Source organism: Choloepus didactylus, chromosome 17 (genome assembly GCF_015220235.1).
Source record: "Choloepus didactylus isolate mChoDid1 chromosome 17, mChoDid1.pri, whole genome shotgun sequence".
Lineage (NCBI taxonomy): Eukaryota > Metazoa > Chordata > Mammalia > Pilosa > Megalonychidae > Choloepus > Choloepus didactylus.
Genome location: NC_051323.1, coordinates 4,689,127 through 4,705,422, shown reverse-complemented (window position 1 = coordinate 4,705,422; position 16,296 = coordinate 4,689,127). Strand labels below are relative to the sequence as shown.

General features: G+C 46.9%; 1 protein-coding gene across 4 annotated transcripts in view; it reads left to right on the top strand.

Annotated features, from left to right (window-relative positions):
• Window positions 1-8,851, top strand: part of THNSL2 (threonine synthase like 2) — a 36,441-nt gene extending 27,590 nt beyond the window's left edge. For 3 of the 4 annotated variants that reach the window (XM_037807102.1, XM_037807099.1, XM_037807100.1), the window contains 4 exons: window positions 3,570-3,718; window positions 3,801-3,926; window positions 7,262-7,401; window positions 7,715-8,851. In XM_037807102.1, coding sequence (XP_037663030.1) covers window positions 3,570-3,718; window positions 3,801-3,926; window positions 7,262-7,401; window positions 7,715-7,970 — 671 coding nt within the window. In that variant the 3' untranslated portion in view covers window positions 7,971-8,851. The remainder of the gene's footprint in view (window positions 1-3,569; window positions 3,719-3,800; window positions 3,927-7,261; window positions 7,402-7,714) is intronic. The other variant, XM_037807101.1, reaches the window with a different exon arrangement.
• Window positions 8,852-16,296: the final 7,445 nt, after the last annotated feature.

The following is a 16,296-nucleotide window of genomic DNA, read 5'->3' as shown; positions in this document are numbered from 1 at the left end:
ATTTAATTCACTCATGCAGGTTCTCCCACAAGAGGGAGATGTTATCCCACCTCATAAAGAGCATTTCGGTATGATTTATAAGGTTCTGCTATAGCCCATTAATTTCATACCATATCAGATAAAATTTGATCCCAGTACAACCAAAGAACCTCCATTTATTTCTTTTTAACACACTGCCTTTCTTTATGTGGATCCAAGTTTCTGACCTATATAATTTTCCTTCTCTCTGAAGAACTTCTTTTACATTTCTTACAAAGCAGGTCTCATGGCAGCAAATTCCCTTGATTTTTGTTTGTCTAAGAAAGTCTTTATTTCTCCTTTGCTTTTAAAAGAGAATTTATTTGGATACAGAATTTGAGATTTTTTTTCCTTTAGCTTTCGAGATTTTTTTCTTTGTCTTTGATTTTCTGCTGTTTGAATGTGATATGCCAGGTGAAGAATTTTTGGTATTTATCCAACTTGGTGTTCTCAGAGCTTCCTGAATCTGTGGTTTGGTGTCTCTCAATAATTTTGAAAAAGTCTCAGTCATTATTACTTCAAATATTTCTTCTGTTCTTTTCATTCTTCTCCTGATAGCTACATTACGTGTATGTTATACCTTTTGTAATTGTTCCACAGTCTTGGATATTCTGTTCTGTTCTGGGTATCCCCCGCCCCAACCCCCCAGCCCATTTTTTTTTTTCTCTTTGCTTTTCAGTTGGGAACTTTCCATTGACATATCTTTGAGCTCACTGATTCTTTCCTCCACCATGAGCTCATCAAAGGCGATCTTCATTTGTGTTGCAGTGGTTTTGGTTTCTAGCATTTCCTTTTGATTCTTTCTTAAGAGTTTCCATCTTTCTGTTTACATTACCCACCTGCTTTACAAATTGTGTACTTTTTCTATTAGATCCATTCACATATTAATCATAGTTATTTTAAATTCCTAGTCTGATACACCCAGGGGAGTGAATCTCCCTGGTAACATGGAATATGACTCCTGGGGTGGAATGTAGACCTGGCATCGTGGGACGGAGAACATCTTCTTGACCAGAAGGGGGAAGTAAAAGGAAATGAAATAAGCTTCAATGGCAGAGAGATTCCAAAAGGAGCCGAGAGGTCACTCTGGTGGGCACTCTTACACACACTTTAGACAACCCTTTTTAGGTTCTAATGAATTGGGGTAGCTGGCGGTAGATACCTGAAAGTACCAAACTACAACCCAGAACCCATGAATCTTGAAGACGATTGTATAAAAATGTAGCTTATGAGGGGTGACAATGGGATTGGGAAAGCCATAAGGACCACACTCCCCTTTGTCTAGTTATGGATGGATGAGTAGAAAAATGGGAGAAGGAAACAAACAAACAGACAAAGGTACCCAGTGTTCTTTTTTACTTTAATTGCTCTTTTTCACTCTAATTATTATTCTTGTTATTTTTGTGTGTGTAGTAATGAAGGTGTCAGGGATTGATTTTGGTGATGAATGTACAACTATGTAATGGTACTGTGAACAATCGAATGTATGATTTGTATGACTGTGTGGTATGTGAATATATCTCAATAAAATGAATATATATTAAAAAAATACAGCAGCTTAATAAAATGAAGTCTCTAGTGATAAGCCTAAAAAAGAAAAAAAAATTCCTAGTCTGATAATTCAGAAATCTCTGCGGTGTCTGATTCTGGTTCTGATGCTTGTTCTGTCTCTTCTGAGTGTGTTCTTTGCCTTTTAATGTGCCTTCTAGTTTTTTGTCAAAAGCTGGACATGATATATTGAGTAAATATTCCTTAGTGTGAGGATGTGTATTTACCTGGCCAAGGAGTTAAGCTGTGTTTTACTGTTTCCTGTGGTTGTAGGTGTCAGAGGCTACAATTTCCTCTGATGTCCTCGTTTTTGTCTCTCCTGTCATATTTGGGTTTTTCTAGAGACTTCTTTTTAAACAGGGTCTGAGCCTTGTAGCTCTTTCAGCTGTGATCCCCTTACTATCCAAGGCCCTACTGATGTGTGTAAGGTGTGTGTGCTGGGGCTGGAGGTGGTGGGCTGGGGAAGCCCTCCATAACCCTGTGATTGGCTCTCCATCTTTTAGGGGCCTGTGCCCCTGGGCTGCAGCCTCAGCTCCCCCCACCCCCACCCCTTAGGTGAGACAGGAGGGCTAGAGGGGCTGGAGCTGGATATTCATTCCCTTCCTCGTATAGGTTACGCTCAGGTAAAACCCAGGTGGATGGGCTGTGGTAAGATGGTTTCCCTTGAGGGCAGGACTTGTCAAGGGGAAGAGAACACCTTTAGCATATTTCACAATGGTTGCTTTTCCCCACCACCTGCCAAAAGCATGAGGGGATTCTTCTCTGGTCTTCTAGTGGTATTTGGTGGGGCTTCTGGAGGTAAAAGCTTGGAAGTGCCCCTTAGGCTGGGTCTTCTGCGTTTTTATCTCTCCAGCTGGTCTCCAGCTGTTAGGCAGCTACTCTTTAAGTATTCCTTCTGGATGCTGTGGTCCCAGTAAGCTGCGATTCTCTGTGTCTGCCTGTGTACAGTTTTCCAGGCAGTGGTTTGCCCTGTGACGTCAATTCTCTGGTGGATCTAAGAAGAGTTGTTGATTTTCTGTTTTTTCAGTTTTTCTTTTCTTGTCTAATCTACTTTTTGTCTTTGTGGATCTGCCTTTTTCTGGACATTTTGTATAAATGGAATCATACAGTGTGGTCTTTTAAGACCGGCTTCTTTCGGGCAGCGTAATGTTTTCAAGGTTCATGCATGAGGTAGAATGTATTAGTAGTTCCTTCTTTTTTATTGCTGAACCATATTCCATTATATTTATGTATCATATTTTGCTTATCCATTCGTCAGTCAATAGACATTTGGGTTATTTCTAATTTTTAGCTATTATTAATAATGCTGCTGTGAACATGTGTGTACCAGTTTTGTGCAGACATGTGTTTTCATTTCTCTTGGATATATAACCAGGAGTGGAATTACTGGGGTATATGATAACTCTATACTTAACTTTTTGAAGAAACTCTAGCATCATTTTACATCCCCATCAGCAATCTACGAGGGTTCCAGTGTCTCCAAATCCTCACCAACCCTTGTGATTATCTTTTTGTTACATACAAGCCATCCTAGTGTGGGTAAAGTGTTATCTCATCGTGGTCTTGATTTGCATTTTTCTGATAACTAATGACATTGAACATCTTTTCATATGCTTGTTGGCCATTTGTGTTTCTTCTTTAGAGAAATGTCTGTTAAATCCTTGACCCATTTTTTAATGCAGTTTTTTGAGATATATTCACACACCAAATAAACCATGCAAAGTATACAATCACTGGGTTATTTCTCTTTTTGTTCTTGAGTGGTAAGAGTTCTTTTTATATTCTAGATACACGTCCCTTATCAGATAGCTAATTACAAATATTTTCTCCTATTCTGTGAGTTGTCTTTTCATTTTCTTAATAGTGTCCTTTGAAGCACAAAAGCTTCAAAAGCCCCAAAGCTTTTAAATTTTGATGAAATCCGCATCATCTGTTTTTCCTTTTGCAGCTTGTGCTTTTGCTGCCCCATGTAAGAAACTGTGGTTCTCTTCTCTTGCCTTCAGCTGGGTGCATCGCGCAGAATATGGGCCTGCCCATCCGCCTGGTGGCGGCAGTGAACCGCAATGACATCATCCACAGGACCCTCCAGCAGGGGGACTTTTCTCTGTCCGAGGCCGTCCAACCAACCTGGGCATCGGCTATGGACATCCAGGTGCGGCCCGTGGGGGGTGTGCAGGTGGGGCCCCGGGGTGGGTCAGGCAGGGCTGTGCAAAGGGACCCTACCTCTCTGCCAGGTACCCTACAACATGGAGAGAATCTTCTGGCTGCTCTCTGGCTCCGACAGCCAGGGGACCAGGACACTCATGGAGCAGTTTGAAATAACTCAGGGTCTGCGTCTGCCCAAGGAACTGCACGAAAAGGTCAGTCCCTACCCACAGCCCTGCAGAAAGGAAAGGGTGCAGCCATGGAACCGGACTTTGTGTTTAAAAGTCTGCTCAAGGGACGTGGTCTCTTGTTCCTTGAGCACCTGCTGACGGGCACTTTAAGGGGATTAATTTATTGAATGAGTAGAGGGCCTTGATTTAGGGTCAAGCAGGGCTCACTGTGAGCTAGCCAATGAGACTTTGTTCAAGTTTCCGAGACTCGGTGCCCCCTATCTCCTCATCTGTAAAATGGGATGATAAGAATGCCTGGGGTTGTTGGGAGATTAAATCAAATGATCCCTGCAAAGCACTTTGCATACTGCCTGGCAACATACATGAGCTATTATTATTTTTGTTTATCATTATTGTTAATTTCCAACCATAAGAAGCCACTTTGCCCATCTAGTAGGAGCTGAGATCATTGCACTTGTTAGGAGAAATTTCATTTCCTTAGTGTGAGAGAAATCTAGTAATCCAGTTGAGAAGGATTGCTTTTATTTTAATGCAACATGGTGATGGTCACTTATTTTGTATTCAAAAATAATAGAATTTCTCATGTTGAAGTTGTGACAGTGTCCTTCAGTGGCCAGTGCCTCACTACCTCATACCAACTCTAATCATTAGAAAATTCTTTATATTGAGCTAGAATCTGCTCCTTCTAGGTTGCATACTGCTGTGCATTCTGATTCTATTTAAAAATTTTCCCCATTTTTGAAGAGAATTCTCATTTACCCACTCAATCTTCCTGGTTCTTTTAGCTGTCCTTTCTGTGACATAATTTTGCATGGTCAGTGTCCTTCTCCAAGTGTGGTGCCCAGAACTGGATACAGTTCTCTGGGCTTGGCCCTGCAGACCAGAGTGGATTTCTTTCCGTCTTCTGGAATCCATGCTTCTTTTGAAGCAATCAGAGATCAAATTACTTGATTAATGGTTTGTTTTGACATCCACACACCGTCTCCCTGCGTAAATGAGGTGCTCCATGAAGACAGGTATCCAATTTCAACTTCTCCATTCTCTCCCTGGCTGTAAGTACAGGAGTCACTGCATTTCCTGGAATGGCATTTAATGAAGTGCTTTTCTAGAAGACAAGAGATGTATTAGGTGCCTTCCAGAGAATGCATCTTGGCTTGCCTATTTTATGAACCAGTATTTCCAGGGCCTGGGAGTAGTGGGGCCATCTCCATTGGTAGAAGTGATCCAGGAAAGAAGTTACCATTTAGGGAAGTCATTCACTCATTCCTTTTTATACATCCAGTATAGGCTGGGAACTGGGCTAGGTGCTGGAGAGATGAAGAAAAATAAAATACAACTGTTGCCTTCTGAGAACCGTAGTTGGGGAAGTGGCTATGTAAACAATCAGTAACAATCAGTAACAGCACAGGGCGTCTGTTTTTGCAGTTGAGTGTATGTGGGGTGTTTGGCACATTATACACATGCAACAAATTTTTAGGGAACAATCAAACCACCATGCCAGGGACCTCAGAGAGGGGAGTTTCTTCCCTACGGGAGGAACGACAGGAGCTGAGTGGAAACTGGTGAAAAGGGTTCTCAGGCCCCCAGAAAGGGGGCAGGCCAACCACAAAGCACCAGAAATGTTTGCCTTTAGACTGCCGTGCTTTGTCAGGTTGTTGAACAAGACTGTACACCAATTTGCTTATTTCTGAGCCAAATCCTAACTGAATTTATTGACCTAAAACTCAAACGTATCCTTTCCTCAAGCTGAGTGCATCAACTTAAAACTGGGAGACCAGATAATGATTCTTAAGAGATTGTATCCTAAGGAATTTGGCCTCTAAAAAGACATCCAGCCTCTGTTCCAGGCTTCTGGGGAGTAACTTCTACATTCTTGGAATTTCCCATGATAGAAGCATCTTTGTCACTCATGATGACCTTCAGGAGCACACCTGATTGTTTATGCTAATGAGATGACTCAGGTGAGGCCAGACACCCAGGTGTCTTAGAGTGGGGGCTGGCCATGCCAGAAAGACCAGCCAGGAGATCAGAGCCTGATCTCTGGTCTCTCACCTGGGGGTGGGGGAGGGTGCTGGATATCAAGTTCAACCACTTGGGCATCAAATCACTCAATCTTGGTACCTGCTGAGACTCCAGTAAAAACTCTGGGCGTTGAAGCTCCAGTGACCTTCCCTGATTGACAGTTACACATCAATATGCTGGGACAGTCATGTGTCCTGACACCACTGGGACCCCTCCCAGACCTCACCCCATGCCTCTCTTCTTTTGGCTGCTGCTTGTTTTGGCATCCTTACACCATATCTTTTTGCTTATCATAATAAAACTGGAATGGTAAGTAGAGCACTGTCCTGAGTTCTGTGAGTTGTTCTGGCAAATTATCAAAACTGAGGGGTTGGATTCTAAAGGTGATTAATCCCACTAATGGAATGCTAGGGAGGGGTGGAATGGGACGATTTAGGCTGTATCTATGTTTCCACAATTGAAAAAAAAAAAAAAAAAGTCTAAATAGATGACAATTGAATGCCAAGGATGAACCTGGATGGGATTTGAGGATGGAGGACAGAAGTCTCAAAGGGACACAGTTGAGACATAAGGAAAAGGAAATACAGAATGTAAGCTTTGTTTCATTGTTGAATCTCTTGTACTTCTTAGCTGCGCTTAATGGAATTGCATAAAAGAATGTTCTTGTTCATGGGAAGTATATACGTGAATTATAGTGTATGTTCAAGGATGTGTGCAGCTAACTCTCATATGTTCAGAAGACAGAGCAATAGATGATGGATGGTAGATAGGGAGGGAGGGAGGGAGGGAGGGAAAGAAATGCGATTTGACAGCAGGTTAAAGTTGGTGGATTGGGCTATCGGGGGAGGGGGGTCAGGGTATGATGGAATTCCGTGTATGGGGTTAGTATTGTTTTTGCAACTGTTCCTATAACTTTGAATTTATTTCAAAATAAAAAAAAAATAAATAAAATAATAAACAAAACAAAACTGAGGGGTTGGTGGGAATCCCTGAATTTGTAGTCAGTTGGCCAGAAGTGTGAGTGGCCCAGAAGCCCCCCAACTTGCAGCTGGTGTCTGAAGTGGGGTGTGGCTTTGGGAACATGCTTCTCACCAGTGGTCTGACCACCCTGGGGTTCGTCTGAGTTAGCACTGCATTGTAGCTGATGCTGGAAGTTATTAGCAGAGGTGTGAAACCTTCACACAAGTTAGGGAATCAGCATTTCCTCTGAGCTGAATCTGAAACAAGCTGAGCATCTGTTTCATTCGAGTCCCTGGTGTTTGTCTGGCTGGGAGGCATAGGGTACGTTCTTAGCCACCACCCCCTCCTAATCCTGATTCCCACCCGGGACCCGTCAGCTTTCAGGGGCAGTGACGTCCGAGTCGGTGTCGGATGAGACCATCACCCAGACCATGATCCGCTGCTGGGACGAGAACCGGTACGTGCTGTGCCCTCACTCGGCCGTGGCCGTGAGTCACCATTACCAGCAGCAGCCCAGGTATGGGTCCCGGGGAGAATCTGACTCTCAGGGGTCCTGAAACAGAGGAGACAGGAATGTGAAGAAACGGCTTTAATGCAGCACCATAAGTGTACCGTGCAGAACTGTGCCCTGAGCACCATGGGTCCATGAGAAGGCCCGTAGTAGAGATCACGGGGAGAACTGCTGGGGGAGGTGGGCTGGACTTGCCACGAGGAGGAGCAGGTGGCCGGGCAGTGATTGCAGAGACAAACTCAAGGTACCAATCCTCCATCTCTCCTCCAAACCCCACCCTACCCTCACTGTCCCTGTTCCTTCTCCCCCCTCCATCCAGCCTCCCACCTGCCCTCTCCCACTCACCCCAGTGCACGCCCCGGTGCTGCCTGGCCCCGGCCTCTGCTGCCAAGTTCTCAGAAGCTGTGCAGGCAGCCGGGCTGCCCCTGGAGGCTCCTGCGGAGATCCTGGCCCTAGAGCACAAGGAGACACGCTGCACCCCGATGCCGAGAGGCGAAGACTGGGCACTCATGCTTCGGAACACCATCGAGGCTCTGAGCCGGCGGTGGAAGGAGCGTGCCCTCCGTCCCTCGTAGGCTGCAGCTCCTGGGGAGGTGTGCCCTTGGAGCTGCCCTGTGCACCTCTCCCACGCGGAGCTGGTGTCGGAGGGTCTCAGGAGGCTCTCAGCAGGGTCTGGGGCCTGCCTCTGACCTGGGTCATTTGGATTTTCTGTTCCCTGGCTGCTCTGTGCTCGGAGGGTGCTGTGCCCGGAGGCTGGGTGAGGGGGTGTGGATGACTGCTGCAAGGGCCTCCCCACTGCTCCGTGTGAAAGCTGCAGGTCCTGCAAGTGAAGAGCCTTGAGCACCTGGTCAACCTTGGCTCCAGGGATTCGGGGTCCGAGCCCCTAAACTTGTGAAGGTGGGGGCCACTCACCAACTTAACACAGGCCCGGGGCTCAGAGTCTCAGCCTTAGTTTATCTGCCCATACCAGATCCAAAGGTCTTGGCCTGCCTTGTTGGAGGCTCCTATGGTAAAAATCTTGGGAATGCCTGGAATAAAAGTGCTTTTCCTTGTGATGGTGGCTTTGCAAGTCCTGTGAGCAGGTTTCTTCCCAGCTGTCTCCTGCCCAGAAATCTTAAGCCTTGTGGACCTTAAAAGTACACCCCGTTTTGAAATAACTGTGCAAGGCCAGCCCTGACTTTTACGTCTGGTTGTGCTACTTTCCTATATGTACCAGGACTCGGCAAGGACCGGACCCCCTGGCTCTGCCTTCAGGAATGGCAAAGAAGACCTGGGAGGGCACAGGGTGGTGTTTCTTAAATAGACTAAACACTCCTCTGCCGTTCTCCTGGTTAGGGGAGAGTGGCAATTTCTCCAACCAAGCTAGGTTCAAATGATCATACGTTCCAATTCAGGGGACTTGAATTTGTTTGACTGAAGATCGAACGCAGACTGAATTAAATTAATCTTAAGCAGCCCCACTGTGGTGTCTCTTGTTTCTGATCTTCTCTCTTCCGCTGATAGAGCCTCGATTATTTTCTATTGGGAAGGTCCCCTCCCACCCCAGTGTGGGTTCTGTCGGCATTGACCCCCATCCTCCATGCCCCCCGTGGGTACCTGAGTGCAGGCTTTGCCAGTCAGGGCCATGACTATCAATTCCAGGTATGTGACCCAGTTCAGGTCAATGTGACTTGTGTTTGAAATACTAAGAATGGGGACTTCTCTGGCCTCTGGGCCATAGACCTGGAGCTGCTGGAGGTCATCTTGCCTCATTGCAGAAAGAGCCTCCCTGAGAGGGAAGCCAACGGAAAGGGAAGCAGAGCCAGGAGAAGGTGAGTGAGATGGAAGCCAGACTCTCACCTCCTTCTTCTGGCTGGATTCCCGTCCATCACCCTAGAGAACCTGACTCACCCCAAAATGCAGCCCTCTCATTTTAAATGTGCGCATTGCTGTGATGCTTCAGATAGACATGAATGCACCTCTCTCATACCATTACAGACAGCTGAGAGGCCACCGTCATTCCAGAAGGCAGAATGGGGATGTGGGAATTGGAGAGGCAGGCTTTGGCTCACGATGAGAAAGGATGTTTGAGCCCAGAGATCGGTCTAGCAGTAGAACGGGTACTGGGGTAAGAGGCAGTGAGCTCCCCATCTCTGGGAAAGCAGAGCATTGGAGAGGAATCCCTGATGAGTAGGTGTATGGAGTTGACTTCCCCAAAGTTCACTTCTGAAACCAGGAGTCTGTGGAAGATACAATAGTCACTGACAGAATGCTCTACCTGGGTATGTGTAAGACCTGCTCAAACCAGAAACAGGTCCAAGAAAGATACAGACAAATTTATAACCATTGATCTACTGGGAACTATTAGGAGAAACTAGTTCTGCACAGTGTTCAGAGATTATGGTAACATTTTCAGTTCCACCAAAATGCCAGACGGAAACCTATCCAGGGCGGAGAGACCACCACAACTGTGAGAGAGGACCCAAAAAAGCCATTAAGCACAAGCACAAGGAGACATGAAACAGGAACCACAAGATAAACAGGTGAGTCTGAAATCTGGGTGAGCTGAAACTTGAAGAAACACCTGCACCTGTAAACACCTACATACAGACAGACACCTGTGTGCACATGAGAGCCAGCTTACCATCACAGACGCACATACACACCTACACACACACACACACACACACTTAACAAAAGCAGGGATCCTGGTACCAAATGAGGTTGGAATCAGTTGAGCTCTTTTTTTGTTTTGTTTTTTCGTCATCCATTTACTGGTGGTGTGACTACAAACAAGTCATTTCTTCTCTGTGAGCCTCAGTTTCTTCTTCTGCTAATAACAGTATATACTTGGTTGGTTTGTTTTGAGAATTACATGAGATAATGTATTTGCAAGTGCCAGGTTAACTCCAAGATGCCGAACAAATGGTATGTATTATTAACACAATTATAGCCTGCTCCAAACAATTTAGTACTTTTAAGCTCCCTTGTATTTTTCACTAATTGCTTCACGAATTAGTCTTATCTTGTCTGCAAACTTGCGTCTTCCTTGAGGATAAAGTTCTGTGGCCCTGACAGAGCTGGCACAGCCCTGGGCATGGGGTTGGAAGTCTACCTGGCCCAGCCAACGTGCCCAGTAACGAGATCTGTTGGGGTCGTTTAGGGGCAGACAGACACAGATTAGTCAGTAGTGGTTAAGATGTCCCCTTTCCTGAGCACGAATGATGTGCCAAGTCCGTGGAAAAACACTTTGCAGACATTGACTCCTTTCATCCTCATGAGGACTGTATGAGGAAGTGCTACCATGATAACTGTTTTAGAGATGAGCACATGAAGCTCAGAGAGGTCAAGTAACTTACCCAAGGCCACACAGCAAAAGAGTAGGGGAAGGATGGTGAGCTGTGTGGAGGATGTGAGCTTAACCCCTGTGCTGGACTGACATATCAGAGGACCACGGGGTCCTCTGTTCACCTCCAAGTTCACCTCAGAGCCTGTGGCCATCTGAAGGCTGGTCAGATGGCTGTGTCTGAGGGTGGAGGAGAAGACATCATTAGGAGAAGGGCCAGCTGCTCTGGGGATGGGGAACTAGTTTCTTAGTGAGGAGCTGTCCTCTGGTGCCTCTGCCGGGGATAGCTGGGAGCACAGTGTCTGCTAAAGGGAGTAGATGTGGGATTTTCAACTCCTGGTAGGGAGGCTCAGCCTGGCAGTTCCAGGTGGAAAAGCTCAGATCGTGGGCCTGAGAGGCGGGGATGGACAGGCAGCAGGGCCTGGGTGTCTTTAGGTTTTATTAGCTGTGCCCCTAAATAAACACACGGTGAGAAACACAGCAGGGCTGGCTGTGAGCACCTTGGAAAGAGGAGAGGCCGACTTCTCTCCATCTCAGAGACTCCCCTTACCCAAGAAAACATCTCCCCATGGCCACGCGTTTGGGCCCCACCCATCAACTCATCCACAACCTGAGTGCCTTCCAGGGCCAGGGTGGGAACCTCCTGCCATGTGCTGGGTGCCCTCCTTGGGAGCCAAGGGAGAGAGGAAAAGTAGGAACAGATGTGGCTGGCTTGATTTATGTGGAAGGAACAATGTTTGTGACAACTCAGGAGCTGCCCTGAGGCTGTGGGTGGTGATTCTCCAGCGCAGGGGCCCGGGCTGCCCTCCCCTGGCCCTCCCCCTACCGGGACAGCCTGGACAGGTGTTGCAGCCGCTGGTTTGAGGGGCTGCTCTCTCACGACCTAAACACGCCCTAGTGGTTTGGTTATGGCAAGGAGCTTTTATAAGCTGGTCCCCTGGAGAAGGCAGCAGGGCCTCCTGGCAAAAGTGTCTGTGCAATTGGGCAAGGGGGCAGGGTCCTGTCACAGGTTCAAAGCTGAGTACTGAGGCAGGGCTCCAGGTCGTGCAGGCCAAGGTGACCCCTGCAACCTCCCCTTGGTTTGGTAGCTGGCTGGAGAGACCTGCGCCCTGTCACCTCTTGTGGCTCCCTTCCTTTCAGCTCACCCTCAGATTGGAATTGCTTTCCCCAAGCAGACAAAAGGCTGGATTGCAAAATGGATTCAATTTAGCTCTTGAGGGTTCAGGGGGGTTGGGGCCCAGCTCCGTGCAATTTCATTCCACGGATGTTTAGGGGGTACATTCCACGTGGTGGGCTACGGGGGAGGGGTCAGGGCAAAGGCGCGCTCCTCTGCAGTCTCCCTGGAAAATAAGCAAGTGAGGACGCACGCTGGGGACACGGGGCAGCCTGCCGGGCTCGAGCGGCGCCAGGCGCTGGCGGCAGGGGCGCAGGGTCCGCGTTAAAGCCGCGCGTTGGAAAGCAGGTGGGTCCTCGTCAGCGGAGAGAAGAGGCAGCCCCGGAAGGCGGGTCCGGAGCCCCGGGCGGTGGCATTTGGTCCGGAGCAGGGTCTGACCCTGATGAGGTTCACCAGGACGGAGCCGGCGCTTTTTGTCCGTGCTCTCTCTTTTTGATGAGCCCTGGGGAGCGGCTGAAGAAGTCATGGTAGGCCCGTCTGAAGGGCTGCGCTGATGCAGATCGTCTCCAGCAAGCAAAGGCCTCTGCGAGCCGCAATCCGACAGCTCTGGGCAAACTCCTCTGCAAATCCCCTTCTCCGATCCCGAACTCCTCTGCAAATCCTTCTCTGGTGTCCGCCCAGGATTCACACGGCCAGCAGGGGGCAGCACGACACACCCAAAGTCCCTCTCCTTCGGGGGGTGACGGCACCCCACCCCCACCCCACCACATCCCCACCCCACCTCCACCTCCACGACACCCCCGCTCCCACCCCCACCACACCCCCACCCCACCCCCACCACACCACACCCCCACCCCCACCACACCCCCACCACACCCCCACCCCACCCCCACCACACCACACCCCCACCCCCACCCCACCACATCCCCCCCAACCCCCACCCCCACCCCACCACACCCCCACTCCCACCCCCACCACACCACACCCCCACCCCCACCACCCACACATCCCCCCACCCCACCTCCACTACACCCCCTCTCCCACCCCCACCACACCACACCCCCACCCCACCCCCACCACACAACCACCCCCACCCCACCCCACCCACATCCCCCCACCCCCACCCCACCACACCCCCACACCCCCACCCCCACCACACCACCCCCCCACCCCCACCACACCCCACCACACCCCCACCACACCACACCCCACACCCCCCACCCCCACTCACATCCCCCCCAACCCCCACCCCCACCCCACCACACCCCCACTCCCACCCCCACCACACCACACACCCACCCCCACCACACCCCACCCCACTCCCACCCCCACCACACCCCACCCCACCCCACCCCCACCCCCACCCACCACACCCTCACCACACCCCCACCCCCACCCCATCACACCCCCACTCCCACCCCCACCACATCACACCCCCACCACACCCACACCCCCCCACCACCACCCCCACTGGGGTGCGAGGCCGACTTTGTTCCCTGGGATTTAGAGGCCTTGATTAACAGAAGGTCAGAGCCGGGAGAGGGGCTCTGAAGATTTCTTTCAGTCGGTTATTTCTCAAAGTTAAGTAATATTGGAACCTCCTCGTTAAAATAAAGAGTTCTTGGAGCCTCCGACGTCTTGGATAGGATTTGTTTCTGTAATGATGTTACTCAAACATGTACAAACATAGAACTACCTATGAACTCCTTATGCTGCTAGCGCCCATACATGGATAAACAGAAATAAAAGTTCAAATGAAATGAGAACAGATCTACAAACAAAATAAAAATAATTCAAAATAACTACATCAATCTATGTGCTGAACTCAAATCTCTGGTGCAGTGTGGCTGCTGCACTTCACTCCTAAGATATGGCTTTTGTTGTTCTTGTTGTTTATTGTGTTTATCTCCTGTTTGGGGTTGAATAACTTAGCTCTTCCATCATTTTTCTGATTCTAACTGCAGGGAAACACCCCAAGCACAGCGCATTGTGATATCATACAGTCTTTACTTGCTGCTCATCCTTTGTGTGTCAATTCTGTCTCCTTATTGGCTTGTGACAATTGAGATGGTATTGTTACTTGCAATTGTAAATGCAAATGCACACATGGACACTGAAATTATACAAAATGACTTGGTATTAAGGTGGGGAGACAGATGAGTCAGAAAACGTCTTTAAAAATTTTTTTTAAGATTAGAAGAATGAAATCACTACTTTTTTGCTTTTTTAAAAGCACTATTTGTATAAAGAATTCTTAAACAGCAAGAATGCATGACAGTATGGAAGGGTAAGTGGCTCTGAATAGCCAAAAACATTTGAAAAAGAACAAAGTTGGAGGACTCATACTTTCCAATTTCAAAAGTTATTACAAAACTACAGTGTGGTACTGGCAGAAAGAAAGACATATAGACCAATGGAATTGAATTGAGAGTTCAGATATAAACCCTTGAATCTATGGCCAATTGTTTTACAAGACTGCTACTTCCATCTATGGGAAAGAATAGTTTCCTCAACAAATGGTGCTGGGAAAACTGGGTATCCACATGCAAAAGAATGAAGTTGGACCCCTACCTCACACCATGTACAAATTAACTCAAAATGGATCAAAGACCTATATACAAGGACTAAAATTATAAAACTCTTAGAAGAAAACATAGGGAAATATCTTCAAGACCCTGTATAAATCAGTGGATTGTTAGACTTTACACCCAAAGGACAAACCACAAAAGAAAAAAATAGAGAAACTGGACTTCACCAAAATAAGAAAGAAAACTTTTGAGCATCAAAGGGCATTATCAAGAAAGTGAAAAGATCACCTGTAGAATGGGAGAAAGTTTTGGAAACCATATATAGGCTAAGGGTTTCATATCCAGAATATATAAAGAACTCCTACAATTCAACAACAAAAAGACAAAGAACCAATTTAAAAATGGGCAAAGGACTTGAATAGATATGTTTCCATACGAGACATCCAAATGGCCAAAAAGCACATGAAGAGACTCTCACCATGATTAATCATCAGGCAAATGCGAATCAAAACCACCCCCACTAGAATGGCTATTATTTTAAAAAAGGGAAAACAAGTATTGGCAAGGAGGTGAAGAAATAGGAACCTTCGTGCATTGTTGGTGGGAATGTAAAATGGTTCAGCCACTGTGGAAAATAGTTTGGTGGGTACTCAGGATTACCTTATGACCAGACCATCCCACTTCTAGGTTTAAACCGAAAAGAACTGGAAGTAGGGGCCATACACCGATGTTCATAGCGGCATTATTCACAGTTGCCAAAAGGTGGAAGCAGCCCCAGTGCCCATCAACAGACGAAAGGCTAATCAAAATATGGTCCATCCATACAATGGATATTATTCAGCTGTAAAAAGAATAGCAGCTCTGATGCATGCTACAACATGGACGAGCCTTGAAGACGTTAGGTTGAGTGAAATAAGCAGACATGAAAGGGAAAGTATTGTATGACCTCACTTATATGAAATAACTAGAATATGCAAATTTATAGTCAGAAATTAGAAAACAGGTTACCAGGGATGGGGGTGTGGGATGGGGAGTTAAGGCTTCATGGATACAGAGTTTTTCTTTGGGGAGATGGACAAGTTTTGGTGATGGACGGTGGTGATGGTAGTACAACATTGTGAATGTAATTAATTCCGCTGAATTACATACTTGAAAGTGGTTAAAATGGGAAATGTTATGTATATATGTTACCACAATAAAAAACTGAAAAAAAAGAATGCCTGCCAGAAGCCCTATTTGAGAAACATCGTCTCTTCCAGCTCTTGCTTTTTACAGATGTGCAAACTAAGGCACAGTGAGAAGAGTTGACTTGCCAAGGTAACAGCGAGTCTGGGTGGGACAGTCTGAAACTCCCTGCATCTCCCAGTCCAGGACCCCCTCCACTTTGCATAGCAATACCTGCCGTGGACCCCCTCAGGCAGCCCATTACAGGCTCAACCGTGAAAGGAGCCTTTGTCATTAACAGTCATTGCTACTTTGAAATATCATTAGATCTGATGCTATATTGTGTTATTTAATTATCCATAAAGAAGAACATATATTTGTATATTACAAATTTAAAAAAAATATTCTGAACTGTATTTCAGTATCATTGGTTCTTATCTCATGCATTTGAAAATAATTATTCCAGACTGCCAAAGGAGTTCACAGCACCAGAAAAGGCTAAACACCTTTGTTTGGTCTAAGGGGGAGCAAATCTGTAAAGAGCTACCATTTCTTGTTCGTCAGCTCCAAACTGGGCACATCCTGGGTTCTTTACATATATTATCTCTACTTCCTGCAATGATGAAGCAGACATTACAATCCCTATTTTACACATGAGGAAACTGAGACACAGAAAGGCACCTAATATCACACACTCCACAAAACATGTATCTATGTTTTTTTTTATTAGAGAAGTTGTGGGTTTATTGAAGAATCGCCTAAAACACAGG